Source organism: Bison bison, unplaced genomic scaffold, assembly GCF_000754665.1.
Source record: "Bison bison bison isolate TAMUID 2011002044 unplaced genomic scaffold, Bison_UMD1.0 scf7180017864376, whole genome shotgun sequence".
Classification (NCBI taxonomy): Eukaryota; Metazoa; Chordata; class Mammalia; order Artiodactyla; family Bovidae; genus Bison; species Bison bison.
In genome coordinates, this window is record NW_011494948.1 from 10979681 (window position 1) to 11005346 (window position 25666).

Sequence of the window (25666 nt, forward strand, 5' to 3'; positions counted from 1 at the left end):
CAGAAAACAAAGAAATAAATGAAGTCTTCCCCTGACCCTGGCTGGACTGTGAAACTTTGCCACAAATGCCTTTCCTTTCTTTTACTTCAGTATCCTTTCCCCCTTTTCTTTTAAGGAGCCCTTAGGGAAGCCGAGAAGTAACCCTGCTCGTTCCAGTAACAGTTATGACAAAACAGAGCCCAAACTACGAAGTGATCAGGATTTCAAAAATGTTTAGAAAGGAAAATACCAGAAACAAAAGTACACATAACAATTCAAGGTTTCCTTTAAAAAAAAAAAAGAAGTAACTTACCTGTTGGGACATTCTGAACAAGAGGTTAGTATCAGCGTTTTGCCATGTTCCCATGAACCCTGGTTCAGCTGGAGTCGTTCTGGTTCCGAACTGCATGGAGTTGTCAGTACAGGAGTCTCTTAAAGTCAAGTCTCTTGCCCTCTTTGGCTCTCTGTCTCTCTGTGTCTCTCTTTCTCTCACATCCACTTCTGCCTCTTCTGACTGAAAAGTGAAGGTGGATTTTTGAGCCTCTTGGCAGCCAGTAGCAGGAGTGTAGTGTAGTTAAGAAGCTGGCTGAACTGTGCATTTCATTTGGGAAGGGGGAGATTTGGGGGAGGGAGGGGGGTCAGAGCTTCTTTTGCACCTTCTACACAGACACCCCTATCATTTATGCATAGATTGTGACTCCCTGAGCTTGCCTTCGCTCGGTTTAACAGCTGCCTGTCAGGTGTGCAGGCAGCACTGGAGACCCAACCATCAGCTTCAAACTCTCAGCCACTGCATGTCATTGGATAGAAGAGCTGAGAGTCAACTGCACTGTTCCACTGTCAGGCACCGAATGACACCCTGCACTAACCCCTCTCCAGACACACGGAGAGATACACACTCATGCACACTCCAAGCAGCACCGAGATCAGGGATGGTCCACAGGGCAAGGAGAGGCTGGGGCCCTTCCCAGGGAATTTTTCCCAACAATGCTTTCGGGTATAGCATGCAGTATCTGACATTAGTCTTTGCTTTAACATTTGTAAACTACCAGGCTTGAAAACATTTTTTCCCTCTAATTACACTGGAAGAAAGACAAATACTCAGCTGTAAGAGAATGTGAAGTTGGCTTAGGTGTTGTCTAAATGTTAGCTCCTAAAAGAAATAGTATGTGCTGGGCTATTTATAATCACATATAAACTCCTGGAGAAAATAATATACATAGTGATGTGACCTTACACTCTAAAAAGTATATACATAAACCTAGCAGGTTTTTGAACATAGAAGATGCACAATAAACATTTGCAAAATAAATACACACTATTTATTATACAGTTCCCTCGGGGCATTAATTACTCAATTGGATGTTAAACAATAAGAAACTGAATGGAAAAGGAAAAAAGTGTACCTTTTCTTAAAGCTCAATAAGTAGAAAAAAAAATCCTTTGTTAAAGTTCCTGGATGAAGCTTCTACAATATCCTTTCAAATCATAAAAAAGAAAAAGATGAAGAAAAAAAGCCTGTCCCATTTCAGGCAAAAAGTAATGAATATAAAAATTCCACTTTTCATTCAAGATCTCTATAGAAAATTCTATAACATTTTCCAGCCTGATGAAATATAACCTCGATAGCATGTTGTATTTTTCATTAAACCTAGTTTAAAACAAAACATCTATTTATTAGATCGTATTTATCTACCTTATTTATGGAAAAGCAGAACTGAACAAAATGCACTGTACGTAAACAGTAACTCCAAAATGGAAAGCTAAATTCATGTCGTCTCATAAAAGTAGTCAGCAGGAAAAAGCCATCCTTCCTAAACTTAAAATGTAAGGCACATTAATCTTCAACCACCTACAAATACCGAGGACAAATGTACCACTCTCCTTGCTCCTTCTTAACTCAAGAATAACAATAAACCTTACTCTCTGAAACAACAAAAAAAAACAGAAAAGAGCTTCAATGGCAGCTCGGTGTCATTAGTGGACAATGAGAAAAGATGAGAAAACGTGCAGTATGTTGACACAAATGTGCCTTCCCCTCTAGAACCGCCATCTCCTGAAAGCTTTTCTGTTAAACTTCCCTCCGGTTCACCACCATTAAGCACAAAAAAGTCTCAAAAGCAGCAAATTCAATATCTGAAGAGAAACAAACAAGAACCCGAAGAATTGTTGCCTTAAAATATATTAAGTCCACCTGTGGTCAATAAAAATATTCTGGAGGGGGGAAGGCAGAAAAACCCTATGAGTCAATTGTCAACAGTGACTGTACCTTTACAGCTAGCTATTACCCACTTAAACTCCCTCTAAAATTTGCTAGCCTCTTGATTTCTGAAGTGGCACTCAGTGCCTCAGTCAAGCTGCCTGCTCAGCTCCTGACCTTCCCACTAATGGCTGTTATTTGTGGGAGGCTTAAGGACACTGTCAATAGCAAGCTTCCTCCTCGCTCCTTGCAGGCTCTGTTGTATAGCTTTGCCTGTGTGCTCTCTCTCGCCTGCCTCTGGCTCTCCTGCTCTCACCCTCTCGGCTCCCCCTCCTTCCTTCCTCTCTCCTTCACTCCCTCTTCTTCTTTTTCCAGCCCCCACCCCTCGTTTCTTCCAGTCCTATGGTCCTCTCCTTTCCCAAGTATCCCCCTCCCCACCAACCACACACACACACACACACACACACACACACACACACACTCTAACAACACAAAAATCAACTGGCATGCAGCAGCAAGCACCTGCAGTAATAGACTCTTTTATTAAAACTGTTATTCTGCAAGACTTGAAATTCCCCATGGACCGGGCCATGTCAAAGCCGATATAATTAACTAGAGGCTCAGCAACGGATCAATTACCAGACAAGCAAGTGATAGTGAAATCAATGAAAGATCATCAGCCACATTATCAGTGTTGCAACTCATTAGGGCAAAACTGAGAAATGTGCTCAAAGCGAGCCCAAGCAAGGTGGCATTACAAAACAAAGGGCTAATTTGGAGACCCTGCTGTGAACAATCTGTAACAGAATTAGCCTTTTTTCCCCCTAAACTGCACAACTCTGTAACTAAATGTGACAGACTGAGAGAAGCAGTTTATTAAGACACCAACCCCAAGTTTATTTAGTTCATAAACTCTCTCCTAGAAAATCAATACAGTCTGTACAGGGTTATTAGGCTGACTAGCTAATACATCCAAATCTGGTCTGCCCGGCTGACAAAATGCTACCCAGCCTAGGCAGGCTGAGCTCTTTCAGAGGGCAAAGCTTGGGTTGCCCTACATGAAACAAGTCTACAGTGTACGGAACTAGTACCTGGCATGTAACTACTGCCAAGGCACACGCCTCAAAAGCACCAGGTTATCTAAGATTTTTTTTTTTACTAAAAATCTATCATGCAATTCTGCACCTGCTAAATGGATTTGATCAAACAAAATTTTAACTTGTTTATAAGAACAGTCTACAAAGAAGACAAGCTTTCATAGGATAAGAGGTAACAATTAACCCTGACTTGCCAAGAAGTGAATGAACAGGTAAAACGAAAACAAAAACCTTAGGCATAAACACATACTGTGCTTTGCAGATTTTAAGTTTCAAACGATCATTTTTAAATCAAGTCCTCAAAATATAAATTTGACTCCTCTAGAAACCTCCAAAATGCTTGATTGGAACTTGCCACGTACTTCCACATAGAAACACAGCATGCAGAGTCCCCAGTTCTAGGATAATCTTTTGTCTAGCAAGCAGGACACCTATCAGGACAGAGGTACAAAAAAATACACACCCACAATGCACAAACATGACTTTTGCGTTTGTCTACTGGCTATATAGTTTGCAGATTGTAAAATAACTGTCTAGAATCATTTGTATTAAAATTACTTAAAACTAGGGGAGTAGAGGCAGGCATCACTTACACAGGTTTCTGCTGTCCTGATCCATGTATTTCCACTGAAAGACTCACAAATACGAAAGGCTGTATGTTGGCTTTCCCACTCTTACTGAGAGTGAGAGACAAACCATGGGAAGAAATACACCAGTTAGGTCTAAATGGCACCCAAGTTAGTAAAGACACTGTGAGAATGTGAATATCTCCACCTCATCACAACATGCAGCAGAAATACACTTACACAAAAGTAAGAAACTCAGATGCAATTTACAATATTAAAGTAAACCGGAGAACTGAAGAAAAAAACAAAAGGACAATAGTTTTTGGAAGTGATTTCTTATGTTTAAGATGTTTTCACATTTAAAATCTTCCAACAAAAGGGTTATACATAAGCATGACTTCATTGTATTGGCTCTAAGATACTAAATCCTAAACTTCAAAAAAAAAAAAATTCTTCATTCTCACAAGACTTTAATAAAATCCAACTTACAGATTCCTGTAAACAAACATTTGCCCCCTAACTTCTGAGCTGGCATTTACCAAGTATCTCATAGCTCATGTTTTTGAGTAATCTATAAAAAAATTAAATATATATATATTCTAAACCTATACTATAGATACCAATATTTCAGATAGTAATCAAAAGTTGTAATTACAAAGAAATTTTAGTTTTTAAAACCTTTTTGCATATAACTACATACTGTGCATGTACCCTCAATGAGATCCAATTAGTTACAAAGAATTTGCATTTCAGTTAGTGTGGGATAACAAGACTACAGGGAGGCACAATGCAATTCCACCAGCAGAGTTAGAAAGTGTGTTCTTTCTCTTGTTAGCTCTGTAAGCAATAATTCCCACAACCGACTATTTTAAATGTTACTGATCTTTTCAATATTTGGGTATTGAGATGGGTTAGATTTTTCCCTCCATTAAAAAAAAAAAAATCACAAGTTGGTAACAAATATTAGCCACAATGAACACCTTGAAGAAACAAATGAGCTAAGGATTTTGTTTTGTATGTTTGTATGTGTGATTTTTTTTTGAGGGGGGGATACTGTTTGTTTTCTTTTTAATGTTCATTATTAATTTCTTTGAAAACACATTGCTTTCTTAAAATAAGTTCCATAAGTGAAGGTAAGGAAGTATCACTGAGACAGTTCTATGTAAATATATGTGGTTTTGTGATAAAGGCATGCATTTAGTACACAGAGAAAGTACTCAAGGATTTTCCTTTTTTCAGCTATGTTTCCAGCAATGTAAATCCTAGGCAAATATCAAATAAATGTACGATTTATAGACACAGTTTAACAAGCATCTCTAGGACTTCCGCTGGTTCATGGAACAATACCTGTAATTCCCTGGGTTCAGTTCAGCAGCTGTTAACAGATTCTGTAATCTGTAATGACAGTAAACTGGCCTTTGCTCTTCTTTTATGCACTATTCATTTTCAAGGCTTGGTTAAGTACAGAGCTGGGTTAAAGATCAGTGGTTTTTCATGTGACACACACTGGTATTCATCTAATGGCTTGTCAAGACAAAACTGTCCTGTTCTTGCCAAAATAATAAAAATGACGCTCCACATCGCATGACAATCAGCACTTCCTCATGGTAAAACAACTCAAGCTTTTGTACTTCACTTATTTTATAGAGAAAAAAAATTCTTAAGTTATTGGCTATCCAAACCTATCTGCAAAATTAGGCTGCTCTTCTCAAAGGAGATTTTTAAAATGTTATGACCGCTCAACCCTCAACGGGTAAACTAGTTTCTAATCAAATCAGACTTCAGAGTATAAAAAGAATGCTGAAGCTACAAATTCGTATAGCATTAACGTATATAACTTAATATATGCAAATTATGCAGAAGCAGCAGGCTGGGACCAGTCACAGAGGTGGGGGTAACCAATTGAGGAAATGTCATTTTTCCTGAGAACAAAGTATGGGACTTGCTTTGCAACATCTGTTGGGCTGTGTGAAATGTTAACAGATGTCTTAAGTGAAAAAAAGGAAAAAGAATTAATAAAGGAAACCTCCTCTGAACAGATAATCCACCCAAATTTCCATATTCTGGAGAAAAAAAGTTGACAGCAACCTTTTTCCCCTGTGAGACCTGCCATCCCTACCTTATTGTGAGTTTCATTTTCTGTGTGAGGCTAAGGGGGAAAATTTTTTGATTCATTATCAAGAATAGAGAAAACGTAAAAACAATAATTTCCACTGAGGTTTTCCCTTTGTGAATAATTATATCATAATCTAAGCTGCCTGTTTTCTCTTGAGTCACATAGGTCATTTGATGGGAGGACAGTGAAAATTCACCCTCCTCTAAAAAAAACACACACACAGAGAAAAGATGAACTATTACTCTGCCTGCATGCTACGGGGGAAAGGAAGGTGGGAAGAAGATTAAAAAGGAGCTCATAAGGTATGTTAGTTGCTCAGTCGTGTCTGACTCTTTGCGAACCCATAGGCTGTACCCTGATAGGCTCTTCTGTCCATGCAAATCTCCAGGCAGGGATACTGGAGTGGGTTGCCATTCCTTTCTCCAAGAGATCTTCCCAACCCAAGGATCAAACCCGAGGCTCCTGCACTGCAGGCAGATTCTTTACTATGTGAGCCACTGGGAGTTTGGATATGAACATATCTGGAAAATGCCATAGACAGAGGAGCCTGGTAGGCTATAGTCTATGGGGTCACAAAGAGTCAGACACAGAGTGAGCAACTTCACTTCACTACACTTGGAGAGGCCCATCCTCACAAATAAGATTCATCTATCACACCTACATCTCTCAGCTCCACTGGCTCCTAATTTCCTCCCATTACCAGCCTTGTAAGAATTGAAGTACCTCTCTTTCAACAGCCAAGGGCTCTACAGAAGTCTGATGATCATGAAGAAACATTTTGGATTCTAACAGTTGGATTTCTTTTTTTTTAATAAGTCGCTCAGTCGCGTCTGACTCTGCGACCCCATGGAATTCTCCAGGCCAGAATACTGGAGTGGGTAGCCTTTCCCTTCTCCAGGGGATCTTCCCAACCCAGGGATCAAACCCAGGTCTCCTGCATTGCATGTGGATTCTTTACCAGCTGAGTCACAAGGGAAGCCCTGGATTTCTGCATTTAAATTTTGAGGAAATCAGAAAACTTTTTTCAGATTCTCATTCATGTATTAATTTACTGGAAGATCTAGGTAAACTTGAATGCAGTTGCCTTTAAATTTAGATTTAAATGATGAAGCATGTCTGCCAACTACTGACTCTAACCCTGTGTCTGCTCCTTATGAATGTACTGAACTATGCACCTGTATTCTTCAATAAATCTTCCTCTTTGGAGACAACAATCTTATTACTTATTCTCTAAAAACTTGGGACATAAATTTGGGTTAACAGCTCATGGATTAACTAATTCAAAATGCAGTTCAAGATCTTTACAGATTCAAATGAAGGAAGAGAAAAAAAATAGTCTGCCCCCTTGGATTGCCAGTCTCAATCACTGGCCCCTCTCTGCTCTATGAGTCTGTGTTAAAACTGTACATGTTATGTCCTATATACAACCACAGCCTCACCAGATGGCTCTGGCACCCTGGACTGGGCATTTCAACATATAGAAACCTCAGCCAGGAGAGCCGGTGAAGATCTCGGGACAAGAAAGGCAGGCATGCCTTTGGGTTTTGGTGAGCCTGGTTTTTGCCAAAGCAGCATGGGTACTAAATCACGCTCTGGTGTTTATTCACAGGAATATCACATTAGAGCACATGACCAAAAAATAACAACAACTGTTGACCCCCCAAAATTGATCACTTACACTGAGGGAAAAGCTTGTACACTGAAAAAGCAGCACCGTGTGATCTCAGACTATGGGGAAGACAAGCCTCCTAAAATGAAGTTTGAACAGGGCAGAAATTTAAGTAACTTTCGGCACTGATAGGCACATCTCCCATAAGCAAATGCTACCTAAGCACCTCATCTTTCCCTGGCGAAAGGGAGAAACCATTCTGGTTGACACTTGTCTCAGTACCAGTTGGCACAATCCATGTGATACAGCATCTGCTGACAGCCTAATCAGGGGCTCGATTTCAGAGAAACACATCAAGGATGTGTTTTCAGGGACAAGTCCAAATGCCATAATCCCTTGATACACTATAAAAAAATAAAAATAAAGAGAACTTGGACAGGGTGTGGTGGATGAGGTCGTTTATAAAATGTTAGGGAAATGATGAATCCTTAGAATCAGGCTATTTGCAGATGCAAAAGCATCTGAGGTCAGCATGAATCTCAGCCTTCAAGGGAAAAAAAGAAATCAAACATGTTACCTACCCTGTTCGGACTTAAAGACAGAAAAATGAGTTTATTCATCTTTTTTCAGCTATAGACAGTGACAATGGCTTCTTCCTAGCATAACCTGAAGTTCATGTTTTATGAGAAAGTCTAGAGGAAAATGACAAGTAACATGTTTCCTTAAACGAGCATACATTAGGCAATTATTTTTGTATGACCAGGAAAAGCTGTAAAGATAGTGCTAATTTCTCTATTTACTTCCTTCTAAAGTCCGAAGACCTGAGAAACTTGCAGCCCCAGTGAAGTTATCATAATAATAGTTCAAATTACTGTCCTGAAGGAAGAATGAGTTAACCCAACTCTTGCCTTAAGAGCTGTCACAGAATAAAGCAACTATGCTGAAGGTATCCCCTTATATGAAATTCACAAACCTAAAAAATTAGTGTAAAAATTAAAAAAAACTTGAAGTTTCATAAATTTCAGAAAAAAACAGAGGCTCTATCATATATGTACATATTTAAATGAAAACATGTTAAAGCAAATTTGAATGCACCCGAAGACTGTCTTCAAAATTAAGGAACTCGATGCTAGAAACTCATTAACAGCATATTAAAAACAGAAAGAATTAATGGTTAACTGAGTTCTGAAAAGTGATATGACACTTGGTGAGCAGTAATGTTTATAAGGGACTGCAAGGAGATCCAACCAGTTCATCCCAAAGGAGATCAGTCCTGGGTGTTCTTTAGAAGGAATGATGCTAAAGCTGAAACTCCAGTACTTTGGCCACCTCATGTGAAGAGTTGACTCATTGGAAAAGACTCTGATGCTGGGAGGGATTGGGGGCAGGAGGAGAAGGGGATGACAGAGGATGAGATGGCTGGATGGCATCACTGACTCAATGGATGTGAGTCTGAGTGAACTCCGGGAGTTGGTGATGGACAGGGAGGCCTGGCGTGCTGCGATTCATGGGGTCACAAAGAGTCGGACATGACTGAGCGACTGAACTGAACTGAACTGAATGTTTATAAGGAGGGGCTTCCCTTGGTAGCTCAGCAGTAAAGAAGCTGCCTGCAATGCAGGAGACCTGGGTTTGATCCCTGGGTCAGAAAGAACCTCTGGAGGAGGGCATGCCAACCCACTCTAGTACTCTTGCCTAGAGAATCCCATGAACAGAGGAGCCTGGCGGGCTGAAGTCCATAGGATCGCAGAGTTGGACACCAACTCTGGACACCAACTGAAGCGACTAAGCAGTAGCAGCAGTGTCAGTAAGAGGCACAAGGAAAGCCTCTGAAGGCCAGGTAATGTCCTGTGTGTGCATGCACGCTAGGTTGCTTCAGTCCTGTCTGACTCTTTGCTGACTACTGCCATTCACAGTAGCAGTAGTAAACTGTCAGACCTGAAGTATACCACCCCTACAGAAAAGTGCACAAATCATATGGGTATATAGGTTGGTGAATTTTTACAAAGTGATCATACTCAGAAGCACCAATTAGATGGAGATAGAGGACACTGGGGCTTCCCAGGTAAATGGTACTACTACTGAAAATGGTGAAAACAATAAAGAGAACTATGTAAAAGAAAGGAAAAAAGGAGAAAAATCAGGGGCGGGGGGAGTAGGAGAGAAAAGAGAAGAGGCCAAAGAAGGGAGATACTTGCTCACATTCACAAACCTTTCATGTAACTGCCACTAAATGTACTGCTAGCAATGGTTTTTTTTAAAGATAAGAAGTGTGACTGTGAAGTAAATACCTGAGTTTCACAAAATAAGTATGACTGTGAAAGCCAGTAAAAGGAAGAGAGGCAGAATACTTGTGTGTGAATTAACTTATCTAGGTGATGCAAGAATGGGAGTGTATCCAAGAGGCTTAAACACACCTCAACTTGAGAAGGATCAACCCCACAATAGGGAACCCTGAAACAGGCTTGCCCACCTCGCTCGCTAAGCCTGTCCTCTGACTTGTAATTATGGCTATTTGGAGTGGACATTGAGCATGCCTATTGAGAGATTGAAGAGAAAATTACACACACTCTACAGACCGTATTATTTGGAGACACTGAGTACATGAAAACATATTGAAAAAAACTACAAATACACTCCTCTAACCACCTAAACACATTATAAGAGTTAAAAGTCTTCAAGGCTGACAGCATCCAGCCATCAAATAAACAAATCCTGAAGAGAACAGAAGTAATGCATTGGGAAAAGCTGAATGATTTGCTAATTGATAAGGCATATACTTTTTTGGCCCTGACTAGCTAGGTTGCTAGCTCTCTTTTCTTCCACATGTTATTAAGACACACATTTTCAACTAAGTATTTTTAGCCACTGTTAGGGAATACTGATCAAAGCCCTACTTGCCAAATACAAGGTGTGTGGAACATGAAAGTTAAGACACAGACCCTACTCATGAGAAGTTTATAATCTAGTACAGGAGATAAACCAGCATGCTTATCTGGCTAAGCAACCTTAACGAAACACAGAACATGTTAAGAGAGATAGTGGTCAAAGGGTATAGGACTTAAGAAAAGGAGATTCCTTCTAGCTGGTGTGGGAGGAGGAAGTTTCTAAGCAGAGGCAGCATTTGCACTGGAACTTAACTGACAGTATTCCTAGAAAAATGGTCCAGCTGAACTGGAAAGTAAGGTGGGATCTGTGTAGAACAATGAAGAATGAACGGGGTGGACTGGTCAATGGGAACTATTATACTGAAAGGGGCTGGTATGCCACTGGGCCGTGCATGCCCAGTCACTCAGTCATATCTGACTCTTTGAGACCCCACAGACTGTAGCCCACCAGGCTCTTCTGTCCAGAGGGTTATCCAGGCAAGAATACTGGAGTGGGTTGCCATTTCCTCCTCCAGGGGATCTTCCCATTCCGGGGATCTTCCCAATCCAGGGATCAAACCCTTATCTTCTGCACTGGCAGGAGGATTCTTTATCATTCAGCTATGTGGGAAGCCTACACTACTTGGAAGAGATGCTATTTATCCCATCATCCATCAACAGTGAAGACTGCGGAAAGCATCTCACCAGCAGCACAGTGTGATCATTACCATACTGGAAGATTTATTCAGCAAAAGTATGACAGACAGACAGACGGACTGCAGTGTGAAAAGACAGAAGTGAAGACATCAATTAGGAAGCTACTGTAACAATCTGGGTAAAAAGGCTCCAGGTAATAAGCCTGGAGAAAAAAGAGCAAGATGCGCCATGGAGGTAAAAACCCAGGGGACGAGAATGATTAACATGTGTAACAAAGGAGAAGAATCAAAGATGGCACAGAAGCTCTGAAACTCTGAGCCCGGGAAAACAGTAGCACTCTCAACAGACATGGGAGCAAACAAGTTGGTGGGAATATACAGTAAGCTCAGTTTGAGAAAACAGTTGATCATCTGGTGTCTAGGCAATTAGAAACATTCAGAAAATAGGTTGACACCGTAGTGATCAGATCTGAGAGTCATCAACAGAGAAGTGACCCAAAAGGTAAAAGACAGTGGCCAAGGTAAGCATCTTGGGACGCTTATTGTGGAAGAAGATGCTTATTGTGGGATGGCTATTGTGGGAGAAGACAGAAGGAACAACATCAACAGGGGTACTGTGATTATTCTATATTCTCAATGGCAAGAGAAGTCAGCATTCAGAGAGGTTTAAATATTCTAAGAAACCACACTACTTCCTTGAGAGTACAGTAAAGCCAAGTGTCAAGATTGCTGGGAGAAATATCAATAACCTCAGATATGCAGATGACACCACCCTTATGGCAGAAAGTGAAGAGGAACTAAAAAGCCTCTTGATGAAAGTGAAAGAGGAGAGTGAAAATGTTGGCTTAAAGCTCAACATTCAGAAAACGAAGATCATGGCATCTGGTCCCATCACTTTATGGGAAATACGTGGGGAAACAGTGGAGATAGTGCCAGACTTTATTTTTGGGGGCTCCAAAATCACTGCAGATGGTGATTGCAGCATGAAATTAAAAGACGCTTACTGCTTGGAAGGAAAGTTATGACCAACCTAGATAGCATATTGAAAAGCAGAGACATTACTTTGCCAACAAAGGTCCGTCTACTCAAGGCTATGGTTTTTCCAGTGGTTATATATGGATGTGAGAGTTGGACTGTGAAGAAAGCTGAGCACCAAAGAATTGACACTTTTGAACTTCAGTGTTGGAAAAGACTCTTGAGAGTCCCTTGGACTGCAAGGAGATCCAACCAGTCCATCCTAAAGGAGATCAGTCCTGAGTGTTCATTGGAAGGACTGATGCTAAAGCTGCAACTCCAGTACTTTGGCCACCTCACACAAAGAGTTGACTCATTGGAAAAGACTCTGATGCTGGGAGAGATTGGGGGCAGGAGGAGAAGGGGATGACTGAGGATGAGACTGCTGAATGGCATCACCGACTCTATGGGCATGAGTTTGGGTGAACTCCGGGAGTTGGTGATAGACAGGGAGGCCTGGCGTGCTGCGATTCATGGGGTCGCAAAGAGTAGGACACGACTGAGCGACTGAACTTAACTGAAAGCCAAGTGTAGTAACAAGTAGTAGTAAATGTAGTAAGAGCAAAACAAAGTACATAGGAATGAGAAATACCAAAGTCAGAATCCTGCTTTAGGCTAGGAGGGCTGGTCTTGGACTGAGGAAGTGGCAGTGGGTACAATGTAATTATAGGGCTTCCCAAGCGCTGCTAGTGGTAAAGAACCCGCCTGCCAATGCAGATAGACATAAGAGATGTGGGCTCAATCCCTGGGTCGGGAAGATCCCCTAGAGAAGGAAATGGCAACCCACTCCAGTATTCTTGTGTGGAGAATCCCATGGACAGAGGAGCCTGGCAGGCTGCAGTCCGTAGGGTTGCACAGAGTTGGACACGACAAAGCAACTGAGCAGGCACGCACAATATAATTGGGATGGTAACCGGGGGCTGAGACGTATTTGTACAGTATTAGTTCTTAAGCTTAAGAAAATGGGCATTCATCATATCATTCCTTATATATTTGTGGTTGCAATATGTTATAATTCTGTATTGTAAGAGAGATGTCTTCATGGGCAAATAGGTATAGAAATTATGTAAACTAGACTGGAAAGAAGAAGTAGAAAACAGAAACTATTCCATGGAGAAATTCTGCAAAGAAAGCAAGTAAAGTAAGAGAAGGTGGTCTGAGAGTCCGCAGGGCTTGGAAGAAGTTAGTTGTGTTCCTGTGTAGACGGTTTGTTTTTCACTACAGGGGGAAAAAAAAAGAGTCTATTACAGGCAACCGGGATGAAACCAGGGGAGAAGAGGATACTGAAGATCTAAGCCAGAGGGAAAATCATATAAAAAGGGTTTTAGGAGAGCATGTGACCAAGAGCACAAATGAATAGGGTACCCCTAGACTTCCCTGGTGAGCCAATGGCTGAGATGCCTCAGTCCCAATGCAGGGGGCCTGGGTTCACTCTGGTCAGAGAACTAGATCACACTTGCAACAACCAAGAGTTCACATGTCACAGCTAAAAACCCCACATACAGAAACTAAGACCCGGTATGGCCAAATAAATAAGTATTTTTTTAAAAAGGAGGAGAAAAAATTTTTTTTCAGAAACCAAAAGGTAAGAGAAAAAAATTCCATGGTAAAAAAAAAAAATACACACACATATATATATATATCAAAAGTGGTCATGTAAAAAGCTAATTTACTATCCATCTCCCCCACTAAACTGTATAGTTGTTGAAAGAAAGTTTCATCTATTGTTGGTAAGCCAGGGCCCACCAGAGTGCTTAACACATAGTAAATGCTCACTAAATGACAGCTACACAAAGGATATGATCATCTCAGAAAAGATGAGGGCACTAGCTGAGAGAGACGGGGCAGGAAGACATCAAGGACTGACAAGAGAGGAGACAGGAGAGAATAACATGAAACTCTCCATCAGTGAAGGATAAAAGCAATGGCAAACTGCAGAAAGGACTCAGCCTTGTTTCCTTCAAAACTGTGACAAGTTACGAGCAAGCAGACTGGGTTCAAGAAAATATAGCTCCCATTTCCCATCTGGGAAGTGAAATGCTTAGAACCAGCAAGGCGATCTTAATACAAAACTGAAAAATGCCTTGTTCCAAACGTACACGCTAACTGTGATAATACACCTACATCTTTGCCTTATAGCATTCTTAGAGGATTTCGTTCTTATCAAGATTTGAATAAAGTTATTTAATTTTTATTTAGACGTCTCCAATTCTAAGTGTTTACCACCTGGTTTTTTAAAACACTTGTGAACTAGCTAATGAAATTCCCCAAAGCAAACAAAAATCAAAAACTGTTATTCTTTCTCTGAATATATGCCCAGGAGTGGGATTCCTGAGTCACGTGGTAGCTCTATTTTTAGTTTTTGCACTCGCCATACTGTTGTCCATAGTGACTATACCAGTTTACATTCCCACCAACAAAAGATACGCGCGTTCCAACGTTCACTGCAGCGCTATCCACAATAGCCAGGACATGCAAGCCACCTAAATATCCATCAACAGAGGGATGGATAAAGCAGATGTGGTACATACATACAATGGAATATTACTCAGCCATAAAAAAGAAGGAAACAATGCCTTTTGCTGCAACATGGATGCACCTAGAGATTGTCATACTGAGTGAAGTCACAGAGAGGCAAATATCATATATTACTTATATACAGAATGTCATACTGAGTGAAGTCACAGAAAGGCAAATACCATATATCACTTATATACAGAACCTAAAAAGGTACCAGTGACCTTATTTACAAATCAGAAATATAGATACACGTGTAGAAAATAAACTTAAGGTTACCAGGGGATAGGAAGGGGAGAGAGAAACCGGAAGACTGGGACTGACATATACACACTACTATAAAAACAGATGAACTAATGAGGACCTACAGTATAGCACAGGGAGCTCTACTCAGTCCTCTGTAACGATCTATATGGGAAAGAAACTGAGAAAGAGTGGATATGTGTATATGTATCAACAGATTCACTTTGTTGTTACCGTGGAAATTAACACAACATCGTAAATCAACTACACTCCAATAAAAATATGTTCTTAAAAAAGCGATGCTGTGTCACATCTGTGACCTGAACGAAGGACTGGAAGATGTGGAATAATGTCACTTGATGAGCAAACGCAAGAGGAGGCTGAGGGGAGCACAGACTCACCCCTTCCTGCGATCGGTATTCAGAGCTGCCACCATGGGCCCAAGTCCCCCAGCTCTCTGCACCATCAGTCTCCAGGCGCTCTCAGAACAGAATCCCTCTAGAGAACAGGGAAATACTGAGTCACCTGGCCAACCTGTGCCACCGGCAAACAGTCACCCCAGGGACCTGGACAAAGACATTCATCCGCTGCGCTGGCTGCCACTCCCACCCGCCCTCCTAACCTAGTCCTTTCTGTGGGGACCACTGTCTAAGCAACCTGTCATAGAGCTTTATAAAGCAGCATTAATACTGTGGGCCAAAATGAGATTGATCTTTGAGCTTCGTGGTCTCCTGTTGTCAACAGTGCATTATAAAACCAATACTAAATACTTTATAAACAGGTCTCCCTACAGTGTATTAGACAAACAGTGCATATTTCATGCCCCATAGCTGGTAGCCACATATCCATCAGACTAATAAATTATTTATTAGGTGCTCAGAAGTGCAATAAGAGTCAATAAACTAACTTCTAAATACTTATAAGCTACTATTTCATTGGAAATTGCACCTGAACAAGAAAGACCATCCCACTCCCTGAACGGGGCATGGGAGCTTTCTGGCCATCTCACACGAGGTTAGAGAGAATCACAGGCTACATGCGTGAGACGGAACACGTATTTCTGGGACCTGAAAACCGTCTTGGTTAATGAATTTACAAAAAGAGCACCACCCAACCCTATGCTTGTTTTCTTTCTTTTCCATATGCTCTTCTCTGGTCCTACCAACAATGGTGACAATTCAGGGAAATTAAAATTGGCAGGAACATTTCACCCTGAGTCAGACCCAATGACAACCACCACCACTCAAGCTTTGCATCGGACATCTCCAAAGAAACTAGCCAATGGCTTGCATGTACCAAGCTCTCTGCTACATGCACAGCATAGAATTTGGGACTCACAAATCTCAGGCTTAGAGTGGCACTTTTTTTTTTTTTTTCTTCCAATTTTCAGTTCAAGGTCCCGAGACTGTAGCCACCCGAGGATAAAGTCCCTCGTGCCCAGTCCAATGTCATCAGGCCTCTCTTTCCAGGTTCCACCCCTCTGAAAGAAAATGACCTTATGTTCAAGAATGTATTTCAGCCCTTCAAGAAGGAATTTCTTCAGCTGGGAGTTATTTCCCAAACTATCAGAGGCGTGGACCTTTGTGTAGCATTGCGGACGCCATGGTTTCACATGCTGGCCACATTAATACTGGAGAGCAAGCATCTGTAACCCACAGCTGAGTGTGCTCCAGCCCCAAAGCACCCGCAAGGCCGATGCCAATGCAAACCACTCTTCCCATCCCACATCTGAACCACACTGGTTTTCTCCAGGAGCCAGAGGCTAAGATACAGTGCTGAAAATGAAGATTCTTGGGTTCTTTCCATTCACATGATGGATATAGAGTATTGAGAAGAATATAGCCAGGGGGACTGGCTCTTTTTCTTCTGTTCCCTTCCATACCAAATGAATAAACCATCAAGAGGTTTACAGTGTCTAATGGTGTTCCAAAATATCCCAAGGGAAAAATCCAAATGGATAAATATAGAGATGTCTACACACAAGTTTTGGTCTTTCTTCTTAAAGTTTTACCCCCATGTTTTTTGTTGTTGTTTTAGTTGCTATGTTGTGTCCAACTCTTTTGAGACCCCATGGACTCTAGCCCACTGAACTTCTTTGTCCATGGGATTTTCCAGCCAAGAATACTGGAGAGAGTTGCCTTTCCTTCCTGACGCAGGGATCGAACCCACATCTCCTGCACTGCAAGTAAGCCCTTTACCCTCATAAGCTGGCATTTTTAAGGTTGAAAAATATTTAACATGGGTAGGAAAAGTAAGTGGAAATAAAGGAGAAACATGGAAGAGACCTTCACTTTCTCACTTTCTCAAAGAGACCACCCTGAGTCCTAGAAATAATGAAAGAGCTGATGTAAAAATGTAAGACAAGACTAATTTCTGACATTGCTTTTGCTACTACAACCACTACAGCTAAGATGATTATTCATATTAATGAGCTTGGTGTGTAGATAAACTATAAAAGATGCAGTCTCTGACCTCAAGTACTTATCTCTGTCTTTTGGGATTTACTCCTCCTGCTACATTTACTTTTATTCTTCATACCCTTGCCCAGAGGAAGTGATCATCACTCACCACTTGGAGCACTTCCATGGGCGGGGTTTAAATATGGCAACAAAAAGGGAGGGAACTTTTGCCCTTGGTTTGCAAAGACACTGTTCTTGCCCCAGAGCTCACAAACAAACAAACAAAAAGATGTCTTGTTTGTGACAAAAAAGAAATAGAAACTCCCTGTGAGATTTTGATGCTGGCCTCACTGAGCTCTATCATGCTGGCCTCACTGAGCTCTATCAGGAAAATCAGATAAAGTGTGAAAGCAGACAGCATTCCAGGGCTCTATCATATCAAGCAGGGCATCCACACAACTGTATCGGGGCATATGAATGAGCTAATATTAGATAACAGTCGTGATCCACTCTTTATACTCAGCTATTTGTGTTGTATGTGTGCTTATGAAGCTTGTCAGAGATATCCACAATCAGTTGTGCCCAAGTGGTTCTGCAGTCAGATTACATAGGTGTGAATACCTATGGAACCTTTTACTAATCACGTGACCTTGGCAAGTTACTTACTAGTTTTCCGAAGCCAAAATTCCTCATCTATAAAAAGGAAATAATACTAGCTCACCAAAGTGCTGTGAAAATTAAGCATTTTGATTAGTGCCAAAGGTCTAGCTGAGCGCCTAGCACTTAAGTACTCAATAAATACTAGGTGCTGCGCATATACATATGTGGAGAAGGCACCCCACTCCAGTACTCTTGCCTGGAAAATCCCATGGACTGAGGAGCTTGGTAGGCTGCAGTCCATGGGATCGCGAAGAGTCAGACACGACTGAGCGACTTCACTTTCACTTTTCCCTTTCATGCATTGGAGAAGGAAATGGCAACCCACTCCAGTGTTCTTGCCTGGAGAATCCCAGGGACGGGGGAGCCTGGTAGGCTGCCATCTATGGGGTTGCACAGAGTCGGACACGACTGAAGCAACTTAGCAGCAGCAGCATATACGTATGAGAAGAGATTCCTAACCAGAAGCCCTCTGGCCAAGTTTGTTTTGCTTGGCTCCCTTCATGAGTGTGTATGGGTATGCAAGTATGTTTAATTCATAGTCAATACGCTTTAAAAAAATCAGGAAATTTTAAATGAAAACTATGGATTCCCAGCTTTGGGCAACAGGGCAAGTATCAAGGAACCAAAGACAGAGCAGTCACTAGAAATCTGTGTTCCTTCACAACAAAAGTCCACCCGGGTGGAGCAGAAGCCACTCCTTTTAGTCTGTGCTCCCAGATGGGCATCCTGATAGCTCAATTGGTAAAGAATCTGCCTGCAATGCAGGAGACCCCGGTTCGATTCCTGAGTTGGGAAGATCTGCTGGAAAAGGGATAGGCTACCCACTCCAGTATTCTTGGGCTTCTTAGTGGCTCAGCTGGTAAAGAATATGCCTGCAATGCAGGAGCACTGGGTTCGATTCCTGGGGAGGGAAGATCTGCTGGAGAAGGGAAAGGCTACCGACTCCAGTATTCTAGCCTGGAGAATTCCATGGACTATATAGTCCATGGGGCCACAAAGAGTCGGAAACAACTGATTTTCCCAACCCAGGGGTTGAACCTGTGTCTCTTGCATCTCCTGTATTGATAGGTGGATTCTTTACTCCTGCGCCACTTGAGAAGCCCTAATGCTAAACTGTAAGACCACAACAAAAGACGTTTAGAAAACTGATCTACTCCCATTGCTTTGCTATACAAACAGGGAAACTGAGGCAAAGTAACAAAATAAGCTGGAGGCAGGCTGAACTGTTTTTTAAGACCTGCATTTCCCAAACTACTTTTACATCAAGTTTAAAGCAGAGGTCAAGAGGATTGAGGATCCAGTACTATACCAGGCCACTCAGTCGACTTGTGAGAACTAGCCATTAAACTCTTACAAATTTTACAAGCCAGTTGACTTCACATTGGAAGTTCACATCAGCAAAAGGGACAGATCCGAGCTCCCCTACCCCCATGAACTAGCTGTGAAACATTTACAAACACATCACTGCTGAAGATTCTTCCATTTGGCTGTTGAGCATCTTCACAGGGTGCACGGGTACTTCATTCTAAAGACGTGATGATTCTGCTGAAGAATATGAATAGAACCAAACCAAACACTTAAGAGTTACAGAACAAAATAAATCTACGCCTAGGTTTGGCGTACTTAGTATGTCCAAGGCTTTGTGATATTAAGTTTTCTTATATCCTCAAAAAGTTTTCTAGAAGTTAAAATTACAGTAAGATCTCAGCATCCGGAGCTCATAGGAAATTAATTGTTCTTGATAGGCAAAGAATCTGGGGGGTGTAACTTTATATTTATTGAGCACCTGTTGTGTGCCAGGTACCGTGGAAAGCATAAAGTATTTTCTCATATGTTCTTCACGGGTCCAATGAGACAGATCTTATTATTCTCATTTCACCAATAAGGAAACTGAAACTAAGAAAGCTGACCCACTTGGCCAAGGTCTTAAATTAAGTGTCAAAGTTGGGATTCAAAACCAAGTTGGTTGAGTTTCAAAAGATGTGCTCATCTCCATACCCTGCACCGCCTCTCTGATATCTACCATTTTAGACAAGAATTATTGGAAAGCATGCTACATATTCAGCGCATACTTTTTTAAACAGGACACATCTTTCTTGATAATCAAAAGTTTTCATTGAAACATTAAATTAATATGTAGTGATACTTCTACAGTTTCTAAGGGTGAGAGGAGCACTGACTGTTTTTTTTTTTTCTGCTTGGTTTTTAAACTTTAAAATCCATCATTTGTCCTTTTGTAGTTAGTTGCGATTACTTCTTGTGTCTCTAATATCTGCCACCTTCCTACTTCCAGGACTTGCAGTTTGATTTTATTAGAAGCCTTACCAAAGGAGTATTAAGCAATAGCTAAGACGAAATAAAACTGGAAAAAGCAGCAGTCCTCCCTACTCTGTCCTTTCATGTTTCCAGGTTCCAGTGACCCGCGGTCAACCACAGTCAGAAAACATTAAGTGAACAATTCCAAAAATAAACAATTCATAAGCTTTAAACTGCACACCATTCTGAAGAGCATGATGAACTCTCTCACCCGATGATTCAGTCCTGTTTGGGAGGGGAGTCACACCTCTGGCAGTGCACTCAGCCCACTGGTCACTTAGTAAGCACCTGGGTTATCTCAGTGACTCTCGTGGTATCAGGGTGCTCATGTTTAAGTCATCCTTATTTTACTTGGTAGCCACCGGAGTTATCACAGCGACTCTTGCACTATTAAGTGTGCTCATATGTAAGTTGTCCTTATTTTACTTACTGAGGGCCCCAAAGCATGAGAGTGGTGATGCTGGCAATTCAGATATGCCATAGACAAGCTTTAAATAAGCTTCCTGTGCCTAGAAAGGTGAAAATTCTTGACTTAGTAAGGGGAAAATATCATATGCCGAGGTTGCTAAGATCTAAGATAAGAATGAATCTTCTATCTGTAAAACTGTGAAGAAGGAAAAAGAAATTTGAGCTAATTTTGCTACCACATTCCTAAACTACCATTAAGGTCTAGGGTATAGCTAAGATGGAAAAGGCATTAAATTTGTACATATGTATTGGGTTGGCCAAAAAGTTCAGTTGGGTTTTTCTGTTACATCTGATAGAAAAACCCAAACAAACTTATTGGCAAACCCAATATTTTGAGAGTAAAGAGACTCCATTCATATAACTTGTTATAGTACACTGCTGTAACTATCTATTATTAGTTACTGTTGTCAATCTCTTACTGTGTCTTATTTATCAATTAAACTTTATCAGAGGTATGTGTGTATATCCCCCCTACATAAGGGGGGCGGAGAAGGCAATGGCACCCCACTCCAGTACTCTTGCCTGGAAAATCCCACGGAGGAGGAGCCTGGTGGGCTGCAGTCCATGGGGTCACTAAGAATTGGACATGACTGAGCGACTTCACTCTCACTTTTTACTTTCATGCATTGGAGAAGGAAATGGCAACCCACTCCAGTGTTCTTGCCTGGAGAATCCCAGGGACGGGGGAGCCTGGTGGGCTGCCATCTATGGGGTCTGCACAGAGTTGGACATGACTGAAGCGACTTAGCAGCAGATAAGGGGAGATGACTAGTGATAAGGAACACCTCCAAATATATCATGAGTAAGAAGCAAGAAAAAGAACCATAAATATAGTGCAAAGAAGTAAAAACCTGGGGAGGGCTAATAAATACTTCTATATTTGCAGTAAACGATTTCTGGAAATACCTTTAAGAATTTGGTTAACAGCAGATTACTTTTAAGGAGGGATGGGAAGTCTGTTTTCTCCAAATAGGCTGCCGAACACTTTTTCTCACTTCTTACACTATTTGTGTAATAGCAATTAGCAAAACACACTGTGAGGGGAACATCCAAGCTTAGATGCTTTATTGCGTCTCTTTAGGGTGCTCAAAAGCACCTTTTTTCCCTGGTTCTTAACTGTGCTCATATTTGGAAAGAGTTGAGCACACTAAGGACCAGGCCCTCTATTTCCACCTGACTTACAGTGTTATTGGAAAGATGAAACACAACACACCAGTTAAACAGGAGATACAACTTACTGTTCTCTCTTACTAAAGAAGAGCCAGAGTCAGTGCTTGTGTTATTAGCTACAGTGCTTCCAGGAGACAAAGAAATTTTATCAAAAAGAGGCATATAGCTTGAGTTTCTTGGGCTAAGGAGAATATCAAAAGACAAAGAGAACATTTCAAAGGGTGGAGGGGCATAAATAAAAATACTGTAAGAAAGCATCACTCCTTAGGCTGATGTTTGTAAGTTAAGAAATTAGTTAATATACAGACAAACTGTAGAGGCCTTGAAATTGAGGCTTAACATTTCTGAAAAGTTAAAGAATGGAAGCTGTGTTTCATCTCTGGACAGTGTGCAAGATGTACCAGAAAGACAGAGCTGTGAGGCAGAAGTATTCAATTAGGGGATGCGTGTCACGTTCAAACATCCCCTTAGAATGTTAGCTCCAAGAGCAAGGAAGCTTGTTGGGTTTGCATCTGTTTATGTCAGGGGCAACTCAATACGATGCTATATAGGCCCTAACATACCAGACACTAACAGATAATGGACAGTCTGTCATGGGGCAGAAAAACCTACAGTAGGTAACAGTAAGAAACAATTTCGAGTTGTTTCATTTTCCAAAGGATGTGTAAGAACTGATACTTAATTCTATCTTATTTTACCTTTCAAGATAAAAGCAGGCAAACACAATTTAAAGATTTCTAGTTAGGATAAATGGTGGTAGCTGCTGCTGCTGCTAACTCGCTTCAGTCGTGTCCGACTCTGTGCAACCCCATAGACGGCAGCCCACCAGGCTCCCCCGTCCCTGGGATTCTCCAGGCAAGAACACTGGAGTTGGGTAAATGATGGTAGAGGAACCTCCCAAAACAAGTGCATGTATTAGATAAAATTTGATATTTTACACCTATGTGATATCAATACAAGTACTGGAGAGTTAAATATTTCTACCTAAAAGGTAGTCTCTATCATTAATAAAAGTGTCAGTTCAGTTCAGTCACTCAGTCATGTCTGACTCCCTGTGACCCCATGGACTGCAGCACATCAGGCCTCCCTTCAGAGCCTACTCAAACTCACATCCATTGTGCTGGTGAGGCCATCCAACCATTTCATCCTCTGTCGTCCCCTTCTCCTCCTTCAATCTTTCCCAGCATCAGGGTCTTTTCCAATGAGTTGGTTCTTCTTCGCATTAGGTGATCAAAGTATTGGAGTTTCAGCTTCAGCATCGGTCCCTCCAATGAATATTCAGGACTGATTTCCTTTAGGATGGACTGGTTGGATCTCCTTGCAGTCCAAGGGAATCTCAAAAGTCTTCTCCAACACCACAGAACAAAGCATGAATTCTTCGGCACTCAGCTTTCTTTATAGTCCAACTCTCACATCCATACATGACTAGTATTAAAACCACAGCTTTCACTGGACGGAGCTTTGTCGGCAAAGTAATGTCTCTGCTTTTTTAATATGCTGTCTAGGTTGGTCATAGCTTTTCTTCCAAGGAGAATGTGTCTCTTAATTTCATGGCTGCAGTCACCATCTGCAGTGATTTTGGAGCCCTAAAATATAAAGTCTGCCAATGTTTCCATGGTTTCCCCATCTATTTGCCATGCAGTGATGGGACCGAATGCCATGATCTTAGTTTTCTGAATCTTGAGTTCTAGGCCAACTTTTTCACTCTCCTCTTTCACTTTCATCAAGAGACTCTTTAGTTCTTACTCGCTTTCTGCCATAAGTTTGGTGTCATCTGCATATCTGAGGCTATTGATATTTCTCTCGGCAATCTTGATTCCAGCTTGTGTTTCATCCAGCCCAGCATTTCACATGATGTACTCTGCATATAAGTTAAATAAGCAGGGTGACAATACACAGCCTTGACGTACTCCTTTCTCTATCTGGAACCAGTCTGTTGTTCCATGTCCAGCTCTAACTGTTGCTTCTTGACCTGTATACAGATTTCTCAGGAGGCAGGTCAGGTGGTCTGGTATTCCCATCCCTTTAAGAATTGTCCACAGTTTGTTGTCATCCTTTGACTATGCCAAAGGCTTTGGCATAGTCAATAAAGCAGAAGTAGCTGTTTTTCTGGAACACTTGTGCTTTTTTGATCATCCCATGGAAGTTGCAATTTATTCTCTGGTTCCTCTGCCTTTTCTAAATCCAGCGTGAATATGTGGAAGTTCATGGTTCACATACTGTTGAAGCCTGGCTTGGAGAATTTTGAGCACTATTTTGCTAGTGTGTGAGATGAGTGCAATTGTGCGGTAGTTTGAACATTCTTTGGCATTGCCTTACTTTGGGATTGGAATGAAAACTGACCCTTTCTAGTCTTGTGGGCACTGCTAAGTTTTCCCAATTTGCTTGCATACTGAGTGCAGCACTTTCACAGCATCATCTTTTAGGATTTGAAATAGCTCAACTGGAATTCCATCACCTCCACTAGCTTTGTTCATAGTGATGCTTCCTAAGACCCACTTGACTTCACATTCCAGGATGTCTGGCTTTAGGTGAGTGATCACATCATCATGATTATCTTGGTCATGAAGACCTTTTTTGTATTTTGTTCTTCTGTGTATTCTTGCCACCTCTTCTTAATATCTTCTGCTTCTGTTAGGTCCACACCATTTCTGCCCTTTATTGTATCCGTCTTTGCATGAAATTTTCCTTTGGTGTCTAATTTTCATGAAGAGATCTATAGTCTTTCCCATTCTATTGTTTTCCTCTTTCTTTGCATTGATCGCTGAGGAAAGCTTTCTTATCTCTTCTTGCTATTCTCTGGAACTCTGCATTCAAATAGGTATATCTTTCCTTTTCTCCTTTGCCTTTATTATAGGGGACTAGAATGCAAACGTAGGAAGTCAAGAGATAACTGGAGTACAGGCAACTTTGGCCTTGGAATACAAAATGAAACAGGTCAAAGGCTAACAGAGTTTTGCCAAGAGAACATACTGGCCATAGAAAACACCCTCTTCCAACGACACAAGAGAAGCCTCTACACAAGGACATCACTAGACGGTCAATACCAAAGTCAGACTGATTATATTCTTTGCAGCCAAAATTGGATAAGCTCTATACAGTCAACAAAAACAAGACCAAGAGCTGACTGTGACTTAGATCATGAATTCCTTATTGCCAAATTCAGACTTAAATGGAAGAAAGTAGGAAAAACCACTAGACCATTCAGGTATGACCTAAATCAAATCCTTTACGATTATACAGTGGAAGTGACAAATAGATTCAAGGGATTAGATCTGATAGACAGAGTGCCTGAAGAACTATGGACAGAGGTTTGTGACACTGTACAGGAGGGAGTGATCAAGACCATCCTCAAGAAAAAGAAATGCACAAAGGCAAAATGGATATCTCAAGAGGCCTCACAAATAGCTGTGAAAAGAAGAGAAGCAAAAGGCAAAGGAGAAAAGCAAAGATATACCCATTTGAATGCAGACTTCCAATAAAAATCTAAACACTGAAATATGTTTATCCTCCATTCTTTACCATGTGTTTCTGGCTGAAATCTCATCCAACATGAAATGGCTTTATCGCTCATATGGAAGACTGGTCATATCCTCTGCCTCCCAGCTCCTTCCAGTGTGTTTGCCTTGCACTGTGGAAATGTTATGGGGCTTCCACAATGGCTCAGCAGGTCAAGAACCCACCTGCAATGCAGGAGATGCAGGTTCAATCCCTGAGTCAGGAATATCTCCTGGAAGAGGGCATGGCAACCCACTCCAGTATTCTTGCCTGGAGAATCCCATAGACAGA

General features: G+C 41.3%; 1 protein-coding gene across 10 annotated transcripts in view; it reads right to left on the bottom strand.

The window, feature by feature from the left end:
* The window catches only part of BNC2 (basonuclin 2), a 479688-nt gene that overhangs the window by 321972 nt on the left and 132050 nt on the right, over positions 1–25666 (bottom strand). For 6 of the 10 annotated variants that reach the window (XM_010857043.1, XM_010857042.1, XM_010857044.1 and 3 more), the window contains exon 2: positions 293–493. The exons of 2 other annotated variants lie outside the window; for them this stretch is intronic. In XM_010857043.1, the coding sequence (XP_010855345.1) occupies positions 293–493 (201 nt within the window). Of the gene's footprint in view, positions 1–292; positions 494–9984; positions 10224–15265; positions 15346–25666 lie in introns of those variants that run through there. 2 more of the 10 variants (XM_010857050.1, XM_010857053.1) reach the window with 2 other exon arrangements.